Below are 17,715 nucleotides of genomic sequence, written 5' to 3'. Positions count from 1 at the left end.
TTTGTATGATCAACGATGAAATTTGTATATCCATACTACTAGCAATTTGTTGATTGCAAACTTGCCTTGCGTAGTCAACTGGAATCATTCAGCTTAAGCTTAACTTCAATTATCGCTTCTTCATTGATATGCATCAACCTGACGGTGTTTATGCTTGTAGCGGTGATCTGAACATCATAAAGTCATCCTTAGAAGATCGCACTAACCTTGTGGAGATGATCCTAGCATGTCAAAGCAAGACTTAGTTAGAGTTTCATCAAAGGTCATCCATTGCTCTTACATTCTTAGTGTTAGAAATAGATCCCGTTCTAATCCTTATCCTTTTTCTTTTTTTCAAAATCAAGGGCCAGTGAAATTCCACGTTCCAGTAATATCCAAAGCAAATCAGACGTTCAGGTCGTCGAAAGTAACTCCCCTTGTGATTCCAGCAAAATCACATCATACCGCAAGAGCTTATCCACACATAGAGACCCTACATACAAGAACCTTGGAGTTACTCCGATTGATCCTTCGGCAAGATCTTCAGCAGTCGGGAAACTTTGTTCAAGAGAGGATAAGATACCTTGGTATTTTATTCTGTGTTTGCATGTGCATGAAAAACACATCAACAATACCCATTTTCATTCAATAAGGTTTTTTCCTAGAAACAATTCAACCAGCTCCTAGATAAGATTTTTCATCAAGGCATCATATTCAACTTGCATGGCAGCCTTCCATTTAGGTTTACCTTTCATTTCTTCTATTCTACACACTATTGTGGTTCAAACACCTTGAAAAGTTCAAAGCACTTATGAAATGTAATGTGCATTTATGATAAATCTCCAAAAATATGCAGTCAATAGTTTATGTCAATTTATTATCTAGAAAGACTCTCACAGCTGATTATGTTGCCTGGACTTCGGCACTGCTATACTCAATTTAGGTTGATCTGCAGACACTGTTCTGACTCCAAATGAACATAAATTAATAATGTGAAGAAGACTCGGAGTTAATTTGAACATAGATTTGTAATATATCACCTAAATCCTCATAGTACACTTTATAGTGGTGTGGCAATCATTTCTTTATGATCTCAACAATTTCCTTATGGATTTCCCTAATAGTTGGACAGTAACCTTGCAGGCTCACACAGCAGTGTCCAAAACCCACATAATATAAGTCAGCTTACCATATACTGTTGGAAAACTACTGGATTGCACTTCACAACACTGTCTTATTCCATGTTTACATAATGATGAACATAAATCTTATAGGCTTAGGTTTTCCGTATCAAACAACATATTAAGGATTATACTTCTATAATCAATCACTGATATAGGTGAGACTGATTTTAGGCTTCTTTCAAATTATCTTAAAGCCTGTGAGAACAATATAATGCAATCTGAGTAACTGTCTGTCACCAGAGACCAGCAACAGTCTGCAGCATCAATATGTTATCATTTGGTAGAGAATAATAGCAAATTGCAAGAACCACATTGGACAGCAATGAATCAGAATATGATCTTTGCTGGAGCTAACTTAAGGTACCCTGCCAGTGAATAATCCAAATAATGTGGCTTAGAGAAATTTGGCTTAAGGCCAATGTTAAATAGGATGTTACTATTGTTTCTGTGGAGTTGTGAACCTGTCCAAACAATTCTCTCGTGAAGAGATATCACGAACGTAAAATCCCAATTTGATATATTATGCCGACAAACATCTAGAATACAAGAACAAGAGAAATCTGTGAACAGCATCAAAAGCCTTCTGTAAGCCTACAAAACAGTAGCAGACAATGATGTTTCTCACTTGTCCTGTGTTTTGATGTAAAGCCTGCTAGCCCATATGCATGAAGGTTTTCAAATTCACTGAAAAGCGGAGGTCAAATTGTCTTGTAGGAAATAGCTTGGCTAAAATGTGGCCAGCAACAATGGTTATCTAATACATAGTCATAGAACTCTTTTGTATCCCTCTACAATTTTGAGGGATGAAAAAGACCATCTAGCTCTGTCCTTATTTTTACCACTTTGAAGTATTCAGTGTGCATTAAATTAACAACATAGCAGATTATGAATCAGGATAAGGATATCATTTATACAAAGTTGAACATTACTTGATATAGTCAATCTAAACAGAAAATATACAAAAACACGTTTATAAAATCCATTGAGTTCTTCCATACAGATAAGCAACTATATGAGTTTCTTTGATGGTATTAGTTCCTTCCTTCAATATCGATAACAAATGTCATTGATTCATGAACAAATTATGGTATTTGTCTTCAAGAATTAATAATCTTAGAAATGCAAATGAACATATCTTTACGAGGACCATTGGAAGTGATTCTCAGCATAAACGATTAGCATTTCCTTGATGAAGCCAGAAGACAGAGTAATCTTGAACAAACATGTATTAATATCTTTTCTACATGTTAGATTACCTTTCCCTTCTTGCCCTAAAACATTCTCTTCAGGAACAAAACAGTTCTCAAAAACAAGTTCACATCTGCAAAGCATAACTGTAACATGAGGACAAAATAAAAATATCAAAATTAGAAGAAAAAAATTATAGAAAATTTTTGAAACTCACGTATCACTGCCTCTCATTCCAAGCTTGTCAAGTTTTTGAGCAGTGCTGAAGCTGCAGAGCCATATAGCATATTTAACAGCAAAAAAAGGCAACAGTCTATAAGCCATCAACTAAACAGAAGAAGCTTGATTTAAATAAGTACCACTTAGCTAAACTCTACTTGTCGAATACTAATTCATTTTCTAACTATACAGGGAAAATTTAAGGAAAGTAACTACAAAACAAGAGATATCAAACAGAAATTCCATGTCTACAGACTTTGGCAAACAAGATGCGAGGTAACTCATATGTTGATTGGTGTAATATAAGAGACATTTCCTCCAAATAACATGCTATATAATTGTTAGACCATGCACAAAATAAGACTTCTATAAAAACCATGGTAATAGGGTCATGTTAGTGTTTCTGTAAAGGAATAGTTCAGACAGCAGAGTTAGATAGAAGCCTGGAGAAAAACTCATCGTACTCCTTCAAAAAGAAAACCTTTTAACTAAAGAAAGACTAAAATTTTCATAGAAAAGTGGGACTAAACAACTGAAAACAGAATGGATTAACGAATAAATGTTAAAGGAACTAGGTGTCCATTTCTGGAAAAGAGGACTTGTGGTCAACAAATTAATCAGTGATCACAAAAGAGCATATCATAGCTAAACTACCCTTCCATGCCCTTTTCGATAATGAATGCAGTGATTCCTTTGGAGCCTGCATTTAGATCTGTTTTTGCATAAATTACCTGCAATCAAAGAGACAAATTTTAGAGACAGCATCGTACAGAACAAGCACCTTCAGAGCTCAGCACGTACATTGAACAAATACATAATTTGCTTGTATGAGTAACCCTATGATTTATGGTACCAGTAGATTGCATAAGAATTGAATATGTTAAGGTATCTTTCTGGATCAAAAACCTTTCTATGATAGTGAGACTGCAGCTTTGAGGACAAAACAAAAGATTTAGATGTAAAATGTGTTTAATATAATTAGCAGAAACTGATACTTTCTTTAAGCTCTCAGCATTGCATCATTCCATGATCGTGATATTAACCTTTTCATATGTCATTATCAGGAAGAAGATCTAGTAGCCTAGCAGTCATTGATCAGACACATTCAAAACTTTGTTAATATCTTCATGGAGTGGTTTCCTAAAAATTTGACATGCTAAATATTACTGACCAATTTTTTGTAACCCAAGAGGCAAGAGATTTTCAAAAAGTATTTCCCCACAAAAGAATAAGAAGGAAAGTTATCCAGATTTAATTATCCACAATACATAAAGATAAGAGAAAATTATTGCAATGTTAAAAGAGCTTTATTTATATCAACAATACATAAAGAAAAGAGAAACAATGTTGCAATGTAAAATGAGCTTTATTTATATGAGAGAGTTTTGCGCGACAATAGCAATCTCCACAAAGAGATATGGCACAGAACTACTCTGATATTTTTATTTCACATTTGGATGTTACTCCTTTCATAAATTTCAAGTTATTATTTTTGAAGGGTTAAACTAAAAAAAGAATCAAGTGATTCTCCTTGGGAATATGAAAGATTGTCTGGCAATTTTCCCCAAGAAGTTAAGAGAACTTGTTGACAAGTAACTTGGAACTGATACAAACATGTAATTCACTTTTTTCCGAAACTTTCTACAATTTTGTAGCTTTTGGGAGAATTTTGGGGGGTTCGTAGGACATTAGCAGTGGTTTTTTAGTTTTTTGGTCACATACTATGTTGCACTGCAACACCTCCATCCCCTGTACAAGCCTATACCAAATATACCAAAAAAATGATAGGGTTGGTGTTCCCAACCATTCCTTGCTTCTCCCTGAACAAGTTTTCATCTGTCTTGAGTTTGTAAGTTGACTTTTTGAGGTCTAACTCTTGACCATTCTATCAAAAAAAACTATCTATGCTTGCCTCACCGCAATTGCTGCAACTTGCAAAGTCCACACTTCTCAAATATACAGCTTGATTGTGATTGTATCTTTCAAGGGCAGATAGACCACAATCTCCAAGCACCATGGGTCCCTTCATTTGGCTCAAAGAGTGAGCATGTCAAACGCAAAAATCATCTGCATAATCTATGAGAGCTGTAACCTCAGCCAGAACATTGGTTCACCACATGGCTTGCTCAATGTCAAGGGTGCACATGTTGGCATAAAGCTGTCCATGTGTGTGAGGAACATTGCTCATGAGAGCTTCCCTGCAAAGGTTCACTACACATTCTAGTTGTACCCATACAGATATTTTGTATGGTGTCAAGTTTAAAGATGACATCTATTGTTTTCCGAAGAGCAAGTCATGATCAAGTCTTGTCTAGTTTGTTTTTCTTATCAACTTTGTGGCACTTTTCTAAATGTTAGCAAGATCAGGGAATGGAGCTCTTGAAGTCATCAATCTTGGCAAAGAAAGAAGGTTGCTGCTGAAAAAATTTGTTGAGTCTAAAGACCAATCATACAGCTGACATAGGAGTAAGGTACCATGTTTTCAAAACCAAGGACAATAATTCCTTATCAAGAATGCAACTATGCAAAGAAAATAGAAAAGATGGTAAAGAGGTGCACACTTATGACAAGAAGACTTTCAAGATTAGAAAAAAAATAAGTATCAAGGTGTGCGCTTGATCATGGATATGAAAGATATGTAGACTGAAAACAAAGAGCAGAATCAGGTAAAGTAAATTCAAGTTTCAAAATGCACTCATAAGTACCCTCTTAGAAGGAAAGATTCATCCAAATTCAATTCTAGAGTTTCCCTTTTAAGGTGTTGACCTCTGTAAAGAGAAAATGGTTAGGTGCATCTTCGATAAGGAGAAGATCAAATCAAAAATTAGTTATGGCATTGACTCTTGTAGTGTACACTTGGAGCAGAGGGTGCACCAATAAAGGTAAAGTCCCAAGTTTCAATTTTCATTATCAAGTGTGCAAGGGAGCATGAAATGCATGCATCTATGATGGGGGAAATTGAAATTTCAGTTACATTTAGAAGTGCATGTCTAAGTAAAGGGTGCATAGCTTCAAATTGAAATTTTCTAGGTATAATTTATAAGTGCACACTTTATAAAGGTCGAAACACATAGTTATCAGGTATGCACCTAGAGCTGAAGAGTACACCTTATAAAGCGAAATTTGATTTCAAAATTAGAAGATCAAACATCAATTCACAAGGGCACATGAGAGCATCAAGTGTGCACCTAATTGTGGTGATCAAAAGTCTTCAAGTTTTATATTGACAAGGCTGCACCTAGAGGAGAAGTGCACATCTCAAGAAAAGAATTAATGCAAAATGCAGAAATCAAAAAAGCCTTTGTCAGGTGCCCATCTCGGGTGTACATGTGCACCTCACCAAGAGAATATTCAAACCCAGTTATCAAGTGTGTGTCTAAGGTACATATCACCAAATAATATCTGATTTCAAACTCAACTTTCAAATCTAATTACTAAGTGCACATCTAGGGTGTCATGCCTCACCAAGAGAATACTCAAGTCCAATTATCAAGGGCACATCTCGCATGCACATGCACAACTCACTAAAGAAAATGTGATTTCAAAACTTTCAAATCTAATTATTAGGTGTACATCTAGGGTGCACATGCTTCAAAAATTGTTTTAACATATGTTCACAGGGGTGCACCTAGTCATGAAGTGAGCACATATACAAAAGAAATCAAATGTCCAAGTTCAAAGTCTGTTTGTAGTGTATCGGTGCACATGTAAAGCAATATTGCATCACTATCAGTATCAAAGAAATTCAAAACGTTAAAGTGAATTTTAAAGTTCTTTTAGATGTTTTCACAAGGTCAACCATGGTCAAAAGAAAAACCACCCATCTAGAAATCTACTTTTACCCAAGTAATTTTTAGCCATCACCTTTTTTAGAGGAAAGGGCATATTTTCAGTTTTTCTATTTTTAGTCGGACCTATTTATAGCCTATGATATTTTTATAAATTTCCATTTTTAACCCTAAGTCAACTATTTTTAGATCATCTATCTTTGGATCTCTTGTCAAACAAGAGATGCGACTTCAAGTGTTAGTTTGTAATGATCTTTACCATTAGTCTGACTAACAATTTAATGGTTTTAGTTTTAAGTTTTAACAGATAGGGTTTAATATGAAAACTTGCATTGCACGCAAGTACTCAATTCGTAAAGTAGAAGTAATGGTCATCATTTTATTTATTTTCAAACATTATTTGTGTAAACATTATGATTTTTACTTAGTTTTCTAATGGTAATTTCCATGTTAATATGAAAACTTGTGTTGCACTCAAGTAGTCAATTCCTAAAGTAGAAGTAGTGGTCATCATTTTATTTATTTACAAGCATTATCTGTGTGAACATTATAAATTACACTTAGTTAATTTCCATGTCTACTTGCTAAAATTGTCAATATATGTTATTGTTAATTTAGAATTTGTCATCAATTCAATACAATTAATTATGTCTACATTGCCTCTAAATTGCAATTCTAAGGTTTTGAATTGCTTGTTATGTGTGTTGAAGTAGATTAATTTTTTTACAACAAGTTTATAAGCTTTGTACTGCAAGTTTGGTTGAAATTGAGATTGTGGCTTTGTACCAACCCCTAATCTAATTTACCAAAGTGTTTGTGTCCTTCTCTTTAAACTTATCTCACTTTGTGTACTTAAACTATTCAATCTTTGACTTTACCTTAGCAACATATGTGTGTAGTCATAGGATTTATTTTCACTAAAAAATACAAAACTATTTTCCCTTGAGTTGAAAAGTGTTTGTCTTTTGCCCAAGAGAATAAAAAACACATTTATTTATATTCAACATGAGCATAAACCACCCCAAAAAAACATTGTGAATAATTGTCCTAACCAGAGTTTTGAGTTTTATTTTGTTTATAGGGTGCCTCCCCTTCTAAATAAAAGAGTGGTTCTATAACAAATATGTTCCATTTTACGTCGCACTAAAAGATGTGAATTAAAAATTTAAAAACACTAACAATTCTTCCAATTAAAAGCTTATCCTCCGCAATGCATAGCCTCCTAAAGTTGTGTATAAGTAATCAGCCTTAATAACTGCCAACCTTAAGTTTTGCATGCTTTGCATTGTTAAACTATTGAAATTTCTAGCAATACCACAAATCTCACAAACTCATTCTCTGCCAACTCTTTTGGAAGTGATTCTGGTGACTTGACAATGATTATGGAACACATTTAACTTGGCTTCTGGAACCAACTTTGACATCTACATGTCCATCAATTTGGATATAGTAGCCTCCAAGATGTGTGAATTTTCTTAATCAAGCTTGTAAAGGACCCTGTTCAATCTAAGCTTGCAATACGAATGTGGTGGACTTATATCCCATCATGCAACAAGAGGACTATGTGATTGATATATTATTTGATTTTCAAACCATGGTATTAAGACTCACTAGGGACTCACTCAAACTTGAAAGTCTAAGTCCGAGTCACCCTTGCTGAGCCTATGGATTTGTACTTATATGCCTCATGAATCTAATCTCAAGACTTGCAAGTCTCGAAAGGGCTTTGTGGCTGAAATATCCAAATTGTTGTGTTAAGACTCACCAAGGTCTGGTCCAAATTTGAGAGTCCAAGACAACGGCACCTTTAACATGTCTATGAATTTTTAATTGCAGGCCTCACAACTATCAAACCTGCACATGTGACAATCACTTAAAACATCATTCTGAACCCTAAATAGGCATTGAAACTTTATAAATATTGCTCATTTTGAGCTTATTTTTCAATTGCCCATTTGTGTTATTGGTTGAATACGGAAAATTTTCAAGATACCCTAATACAAATATAACGAAATTTGGTAATTATAAAAAAATACATATACTCAATTATTTATACATCTAAGGGTATAGGACATTACTTTTAATTAATATGATACTTGCATATACAAGTCCCATCAAAGAAAACAAAATGCAACTGTTACAAAGAGAAAACTGCCAATTTGACAAATTTTTTGAAGTTAATGTTTCCAATGGTAAACCCTGATCCATGTCTCTTTATCATATTTCTTCGCCATTTGTTCTTTCAAACATATGGAACAGGATCGTATGCATTTAGTTGTTTATGGGACGATTCTCAATGTTTGGATTGGGATTGTGTTGACGTGTATTTTGTACACTATCAAACACAGAATAAAATACCCAAGGGTACCTTATCCTCTCTTGAATAAAGTCTCTAAATGCTGAAGATATCGCGAGAAAGGATCAATCAGGGTGACTTCAATGTTCTTCGTTGTAGGGTCTCTACGTGTGGATAAGCACCAGTGGTCGTTGTGAATGTCGTTTCTTCAAGGGGCCTTACGTTTTCGAATTGCAGGAACAGAATTTTCCTAAAACTAACAAGTTCTCAAAAAAGATCAAAAGATAGGGTTAACAAGGGATGAATTCTAATCTAACCCTAAGGATGACTCAACGTAGGCTAGACTTGGTAAGATTCTACCAGTTTCAGTATTGCCAAGGAATTACAACTCTACTAGAACTGATGCGATCTTCTAAGGTGATTAGTGATTTTTTCAATTCATCAAGAATTATAGACACTACCATGAAGGTACATATCAATAGTTCAACAATGATTGAAGGTTCAAGCAATATGGATATCTCCAGTTGACCACACAAGGCGTCCTTACAATCAGTAAGAAGCTAGTGGTTTGGAACATGAATCCCACCAAAGATCAAGCCTAACACTTAGTCCTTCAAACTTAAATACTACTTCGACTGAGAATGATTCAAGAAAGTAAACAACCATGAAGATAGCCACAAGAATTGCAACAAAACACCATAACTTCAATATTTTATTGATCACAAAGCCAAAATAGACAACAATTGCTTGAAATTCTTTCTTCAATGCTCAATCTTGCTACAAAATAACTTTCTTCTCTCCAAAAGCTCTAATCTTCTAATTTCTAACTATCCAATCTCTAATATCTAATGACAAAATGAAAATGAGTGAGGGTATATATAGCATCCTCAATTACAATGAACGGCCTAGATCAAAAGAAGATCAACGGCTGAGATTCTGACACCTAAACCCTAATTAGGGTTTGTTACAAAAAGTTCCCTTTTTAGTTGAACATTATTAAATGCATAGCCAAATATTTAATTGGCACAAAAATCGAGGGAACATAGACCAATGATAATTAAGGTGCCACATCATCTACAACAACCTCTCTTCTAGAACCTTATTCCCTTTCCAATGTTCCTTCTTAGCATATGCAATGAATCTGGACACAATTCCCTCAATCTCAGCAATAGGAATCTCGGGAAGATTCCTCATTCGTTCCTCCAAGTGGATAACCTGATCAAAGGCCTTGAGGAGAGCCGTATCCCATCCAGGTTCGAGCTCTTTGATCTTCTCAATCAGGAGCATAGTAGCGAACATTTGATCCCGTTGCCCATTTGTGATGACATTCTCATCTTTGCAAAAGATGACCTTGACTCTCTCTTCCAACTCTTGAAGGTCCACATCGGTCTCAACTTCGATCCTCCTGCCAAGAATGGTACATAACACCTCAAACACCTTATCCTGAATTGGATGGATGACGCCTTCAACTTGATTGCATTTGGTGCTGATGTCCTCGAAAAGAATATCCTTCATCTGAAGTAGAGTTGACCACTGAAGTAAATTATGAGCTCCTCCATCCATTATCTTTTCTTGTGCTAGGATCTTCCTTGGTGTTTGCCTGATTACTTGCAGAACAGGAATGATAACATCTCTAGTGTGAGCGAAAGCGGCTACTGTTATCATTAGGTTGTGGACGATCTCAAGGACCTGGATAGCTCGGTGGATTGTCTGCATCAATCTTGTTGCAAATTCAACGGCAACTGTGTGGGATTTGTCAATCCAAGAGCTCATAAGCTGAACCAAGCTCTTGACTCTCTCTGCCTCGCCAACTGATTCAAGGGGAAGTGCTTGCACAAGAGACACTGCTGGACCCTGACGTCCCAAGGGCTGATTGAGATGGCTAAAGTAGCCTCTCCAAGCACCGACCTCTCTCTCAAGCTTTCTATTCTTTTCCATTTCTTCCTTAAGCTTGTCTTTAAGTACTTCAAATGAATCGGTTGCCTCATCCAGTGCCTGCTCAGCAGTGAGTGGACCAAGCTCAAATGTTTCTACATCGTACTCTTCTGCAAGGATTTCACCTTCATACTTGTCCACTGTCGGTGTAGCTATCTGCAACTTCCTAGACCCTGTCTCATCTCTTATCACTTTCGACATCTTGGTGGCCTTCTTCTTCTCCGTTACTTCCTGAGAATTTCCTACAAGGCTCTCTAAGTCAATTACATTATCTTCATCCTCAATCACAATCACCCTTGTCAGTCTCTCCTTCAACCAATCTGGAATGGCAAATCTCGTCTCTCTAACTTGTATTTCTTTAGGTAATGGTTCATCTTCCCAGAGAGGAGATGTCACTTCATCATCATTCTTCTCTTCATGTAGCTCATTGACTTGGGGGGATTGACTTGATGAATGCTGAGGTGCCTTCCCCTTTTCAAGTTTATCATTTTGTACTATTGACTCCATAGATTCATCCACCTCAGGCATCGTCATCTCTTGTCCTTCAACTTGACTTGTCCTTTTCTCATGTCGAGATGATGTACCTGATGAGCGATCTCGATTGGCCCCTTGCTTCTACTTGGAGGGTTCCCTTTTCTCAGGTCTTTCTTTCCTCTTCGCGCCTCTAGGATGAGAATTGTCTTCACTTGCGCTTGCTCCTCCTTCCTCTGGTCTTTCCTCCAAAGTAAAAGTCATTGGTACGTTCTGTTCTCTTAACTTTTGATGTTGTACACCCACCCATCTGCGAGTACATGACAAAACTGGGGCCATCAAAGCTCTCAAGTCTGAGATCTCAGGCTCGTTCCAATCTATCTTCACTGCCTTGTCCTCTCTGTCATAGGACAACTGGAGATGTCTGCCACTGTCCTGAGCTTGATCGACTACTCTGTAAACTTTGCATTTCCTAATGAAATCTAAAGGTAATCTGGAATGCATCTTTCTTTTCACTTCTAAATCACTTGAGAGATTCATCCAAAAGTCCTCTACCTGAAATTCGTGCTTGTACTTCCTACCATATGTCTCTTCTATATACCCATAAGGATCAAAATTCTCCCTTAAGGCAAAGAATGTGAATGAATATAAAGCCAATTCCCTCTCTGCATCATCCAAGGCTTGAGCATTAGGACATACCTCAACTGAATTCCCCAATATGATGGGCACGGGAATTCCATTTCTATGCCTGTGTCTGAATGCCTTCGCATAGTCTGCCAACTGCCTAGTCACCTCGAGTAGCACTATCCTGTCTGTCGGATACCTCGGCAACATGTAGGGAGGTGAAGGACACCCATGAACTCTGATATATGTAAACTTTAGAAACTGGATGAACCAAGCACCATACCTCTTTACAAGCTCTTGTGCATCCAGAGATAGTCGATTGTGAATCCCGCCTTGCAATATCCTAGTGATGTTCATCGTGAAGGTATCATTGACTAACTTGTAGTCACTTCCAGGTGGATGATGCAAATGAACATAAGAGTCACAAACTCTCACCTCTTCGGGTCCTCTTCCGATCACTCCTCTGTGAGGTAGTCCTGCATATTCAAAACTCCTGATCAAGGTATATATGACGTATGAGCTCATGTGGAATGACTTGGTAGGCTTTAGTCTTCTCAACTGCACGTCCAAGCAATGGCTAATAATTCTAGCCCAATGAATCGTTCCTTTTCCTTGAACTATCACTTGGATGAAGTAGAACATCCACTTCTCAAAATAGAAGGCTTGAGGAGCCCCTGTAACTCGATTGAGCAAAGTTATCAAATCTCTGTATTCCTCCTGAAAGTCGATCCTATGTGGTGTATTGGGAATCTTGCTCAGGCGAGGACGACTTTTGAGTAACCAATTCTTATTGATGATGCTCAAGCAAGTGTCTGGATCATCTTCATACATCAACCTGGCTCCTTCTATCTAGGCTTTTGTAAATCATATCTTTATGTTCTGGGAGATGGAGAGCTTCACTTATAGCCTCCTCTGAAAGGTAAGCCAAAGTGTTCCCTTCCTTGGATACGATTGATCTTGATTGTGGGTCATAATGGCGGGCACACTCGATCATCAGCTCATGACACTGGACCACTGGAGGGAAACCGGCCGCCTTGATGATGCCACTTTCAATTATTTTCTTTGCGATAGGTGATGGCTTTCCAATGTAAGGGACCTCTCGAAACTTCTTCACACTGAAGTTTCCCAAGTTGGTATCTCCAATATTGCTCCACTTGGACACAATCTTGGTCTCTAATTCTTCATTCCTCTGATCTTCCTTCATGAGAGCTGGACGACTAGTAGATGCTCCTGCCTTTGGAGTCGCCATCTTGACACCTACACAATATTTCATAATGAGTAACCTATTTTGAAGCGAGTAGCAATGAAAATTCAAAAGGAAGACAAAAGATATTAATTAGGAAACTTCATGATAAATCTTGAGTTATCATTTCCTAATTAACTACGCAATTTTCAAAAACTTAAAGTTCAAAATTCAAAACTTCAACATTGGGACTAGGATGATCTCGCCATACCTCCACTTGAGAATTAATTCTAAAAAATGATGCAAAAATAAGGTGAATTTTGGCTAGGCAAAATGTAGATCGGAGTCCTTCCTTTAGCAAAATGCGCCTCCTTTAGTCTTCACAAGCATCAACTCCACCATCTCTAGTCTTCAACACTTGAGGACAAATTCGCTCCAACTAGACCAGCTTTCGCACCTTCTTCTTGATCTCCAAATTCGCACTTAAAGTAATGAGTGAATGATTGATTAAAATTGCTCAAAACACCCCTATTATATAGGGCGCTCACCACTTCACCCCCCCATAGGCCGACTTGACAAAATAAGCCTAAAAATAAATAAAATTGCAAAAAAAGGAGAGGCCGACTTGATAAAGTGAATGAAAATAAACCTCCAAGCGCTCCATCTTTTAATTTTTAGTTAATAAAAATTAATTTTAAATGCCTTTCTAATAGGAATTCGATTTTCTAAGGCTCAAAATCAATTTATTAAATGCCCATGCGTCTTTTATTAAATGCCAATTTAATTTTTTTTTTTTTTCAAAATTTCGAAGTTGGTAATTTTGGTGATTTTAGAGGATATCAACGTTGAAATAAGGTAAAAATAATGAATGCCAATAACCTCGCCTTGGTCCCTTGGAGAGGGACAGGAGCAAACTTGCAATTTAAGCCTTGTATTCTTTATTTTCACGTTCAAAACTTCATCTAGGCATTTTAAAATGGCATTTTTGATTGGAGTCTTGAGTTTAATTCACTTGATCTCTAGAAGGAATGTGCCTTTAAGGCTTTTCGCCCTAGACCCTAGGTGAGGGACAGGAGCGCCTTTTCACTTTTGTCCTTGATCCTTCATCTTTTAATTGCCAACTCTCAAGGCAGGGTAAGTGATGATCTCCTTCACTTGTTCCATGCATGCTTAAATTGTTCTTGAAAGGCAAAATAAGTTCTCCCAAGATTTTCAACCTGGTCCTCCAGTGAAGGACAGGAGCGCTTTTTGTATTTTAGGCTAGGATTCTCAAATTTTGAAGTCAAATCTTTGTTCACCATGCTTTAGAAGATCCTTCCCATCTTCGCACAACCTTGCCTTAGCATAATCTCGGAGGGAAATTGTTGATTTCATAAAAACCGCCCTGGTCCTTCAGTGAGGGACAGGAGCGCTTTTGAGTCCATGGCACAAATTCTTGATCACATCAACTTCAAATTACCCTCAAGGCATAGAACATCATTCCCCACTCCTTGAGTCCTGGAAACAGAAATAGCATTTCAAAATGTAAGGTAAATGGGCATATTTGGAAATTTCGCCCTGGTCCCTTGGTGAGGGACAAGAGCGCTTTTGCCAATTGTCATCAAAATTTGCAACTCTTGCATCTCAATTCCACCTCGAAGCATTTTAAACATTATTTCAAACTTGCGCCTTGGCCTAGACTTGTCCAAATTTGGAGAGAAAAGCTAGATAATATGTTTTTCACCCTGGTCCGTTGGAGAGGGACAGGAGCACCTTTTGTAAATTCAAGTTTGTCTGTCCTTTACTAGCCTTCCAAATTATCTTCAATGGGCTAATCATGTCTTCTTCCATTCATTTCGATCATAACACTTGCCTTGTCTTTGCAAGAAATTTACACTTTTTAGAAAATCGCTCTGGACCCTTGGAGAGGGACAGGAGCGCCTTTTTACTTCATGGTATATTTCCTTGTCTTTTAAACCTTCAATCGCGTCTAAGGCATAAAACATCATTCGTCCTTCCCATCCAAGTCAAGTTTTGCCATAAAATCTCAAACAAAGAGGAGAAACTTGAAAAAACGCCATGGTCCTTCAATGAGGGACAGGAGCGCCTATTGTCATTTGGGTTGATTTACTCCGTTGTGGACCACTTAAATTATATTCAATGGACAAAACATGCTTCCCTTGACCTCTTCAAATCGTGAAATCACTTTAATCTTGCAAAAATAGTGCAAATTTGAAATTCAAGCTCTGGTCCTTCAGTGAGGGACAAGAGCGTTTTTTGTCACCATGATCAAATTGCCTCACCCTTCACCTCGAAATTCCTTTGCTAGGGAAAATTTCATCTTACTTGACGCTATGAATAAGAGTTAATGTCCAAGAAAGGTCTAAAATTGTGCATATAAAGAATTTCACCCTAGTCCCTTGGAGAGGGACAGGGGCGCTTTTGACCTTCTAGGCAAAAACTTCATCATTTCATTGTCTTTAATCAAATCTGGATGCTCTATTACGTTCATTTCACCGTCCACCATGCCTTTGATGTTTCAATTTGACCAAACAAGGTCAGGAATGACTCTGCTAGGTCCTTTCGCCCTAGTCCTTAAGTGAAGGACAGGAGCGAATTTCTCTTAATCCTTCAAAATTCATTATTTTCATGCCTTCAAAATCTTCAAAAGCATCAAGTCACGTCCAATTATCTTTCCTGGAGACCCTGCACAAAACAAAATAGAAAAGTCAGTGACAAATATGCATAAAATAACATTTTCACCCCGGTCCCTGAGAGAGGGACAGGAGTGATTTTGTCTCTTCTGGCTAAAATATTCAAAATTTAAGTCTCCAAACATTTCACAAAGCATAGTTAGGTCATTTTCAAGGCCAGGAATCAATTAGCAAGCCCTCGCAAAAACAAGAAATTGTACATAGAATAAATTTCGCCCTGGGCCTCCAGCGAGGGACAGGGGCGATTTCTCTGTTTCAGGCATCATCTTGCCTCCAAAATTTGATCAAAATTTACATAGGCAAGAATACACAATTTCACCTTTAAAATGCTAACACTTAGACAAAATTTTGGATTTTACCTCAAAAAACCCTGACTAGACCTAACCTGGGACCTATCTGACTCCTTGACAGACTTACCTTATTTCAATAATCTCAACCCTCAAAAGGATGCTTAATGACTTTCAAAATTTGACTGGACTCAACTTGAATAATGTCCAAAAGAAACCCCTAAGGCTTAGTCCTAGCCCAGACAGACCACTCACTCACTCAAAACCCTAAAAGCAGAGAGAAGAACAGGCAAAACAAAAGCGAAAAAGAGGGGGTCCCCATTTTAATGGGGCGATGTGTGAAATGGTCACAACAGATTGCCATTGTGATCTTCAAGTTTTGGAGCAGAAGAAAGTATCAAGTTTGTAAATTTAGGTAGTCAATTTTAACCTGGGCAAGAACTCCAGCAATCTATGCTATGCTATATTGAAGCACTTGCAAGTAATATACCTTCACAAAGAAAGAAAATGTTCTTTCAATGTCGTCTATTAAAATAGATAGCATCGGTCAGATGAACCAAATGTCTAATTGGCCTTACGGCCTTAGACATTTGTCTTGTATTTATTCGTAAATCTATCCTTATTATTCTGATCACATAGATAGATATTTATCTATGTAACTATTTATTTATTGATCGGCTAATATTATGATTAATATTATAATCACTATTATGAATAATTAGTAACAACCTTGTGTTACTAATTATTCATTATATTAATTATATAATTTCATTTTTGACATTTCCGATTATTGTAAATGGTCATATTTCACTATCCGTTTGGTGGACCGATCATGTGTTATAAGAACCCGACGAGATTATCATGGGTTAAGCATTAGTTGATGGCTGACGGCGTGACTCCACATAGGAGTCACAACTCCTTGAAGAATCATGTCGGTTCCACAAGGAGTCGTGACTACTTTGTGGGGAATCCTTTGTGGATCGACCATTGTGCATAAATGATATGTCGTCGATAGAAGCAGAGGTCAGATGATATATACATTGCAGATCGACTTTCCATCACAGTTGAAAATAGAGACAGCCGTGGAGGTGATAATACTTGTATGTGAATTACGTACAGCCGTGTAGGTGATAATACGTGTATCTGAATTACGGTTTACACTGTAATCTGCAACAACTCAGATTAAATACGAAGTTGTTGATAACAAGTGCAGTCGGTATCGTGAGGAAAAACTGATAGCAGTTGATATTATTGTGACAACAGATAGCAGTCAATATTGTTGTGATAGCATACAGCAGTGATCTGCAATGCTATAAGCTGTTATATTATTCAGAATATTATGTGATCTTCATAATTATAATTTAAAATTACCTATAGATAAATCCGATTCACTTCAACATGGTATCAGAGCCAGCATAAGAAAAAGATCAGATCATATTTATGTAGGTGAGACTACGCTCTGTATATTCTCGAATTCTTCAACTCCCTTCTTCGCTTCAAAATGGTGAATGGTGTTAGATTTGAGGATCGACTTGAAGGGGCTTCCAACTTTGTATCTTGGAAGTTTAGGATCATGCTTGCCTTAAGTGAAAACGAATTAGATGGATTTGTGAAGAAAGCCATACCGGAACCAGAAGAAGAAGATGAAAAGCTTCAATGGATGAGAAAGAACAATAAAGCCATGAAGATGTTAGTTGACTCAGTGAAAGATCATATTGTGCCACTTATCTCCAAGATGGAGACTACCTATGGCATGTTCAAATCATTAGAGAACATGTATGAAATAAACAACACAAGCCGAGCTCTTGCTCTTAAGCAACAACTCCATCATGTCAAAATGACAAAAGGCGAATTCATCACCTCATACT

The 17,715-nt window shown here is 37.0% G+C and overlaps 1 protein-coding gene across 1 annotated transcript in view; it reads right to left on the bottom strand.

Annotated features, from left to right (window-relative positions):
- Positions 1-17,715, bottom strand: part of LOC131062295 (isovaleryl-CoA dehydrogenase, mitochondrial) — an 80,534-nt gene that overhangs the window by 52,928 nt on the left and 9,891 nt on the right. The window contains exons 8-10 of the mRNA XM_057995922.2: positions 3,225-3,301; positions 2,569-2,619; positions 2,420-2,484 (exon numbers count right to left, since the gene is read on the bottom strand). Of these exons, the coding sequence (XP_057851905.2) occupies positions 2,420-2,484; positions 2,569-2,619; positions 3,225-3,301 (193 nt within the window). The remainder of the gene's footprint in view (positions 1-2,419; positions 2,485-2,568; positions 2,620-3,224; positions 3,302-17,715) is intronic.

This window comes from Cryptomeria japonica, chromosome 7, assembly GCF_030272615.1.
Source record: "Cryptomeria japonica chromosome 7, Sugi_1.0, whole genome shotgun sequence".
Classification (NCBI taxonomy): Eukaryota; Viridiplantae; Streptophyta; class Pinopsida; order Cupressales; family Cupressaceae; genus Cryptomeria; species Cryptomeria japonica.
This window is presented reverse-complemented; position numbering and strand designations above follow the sequence as displayed.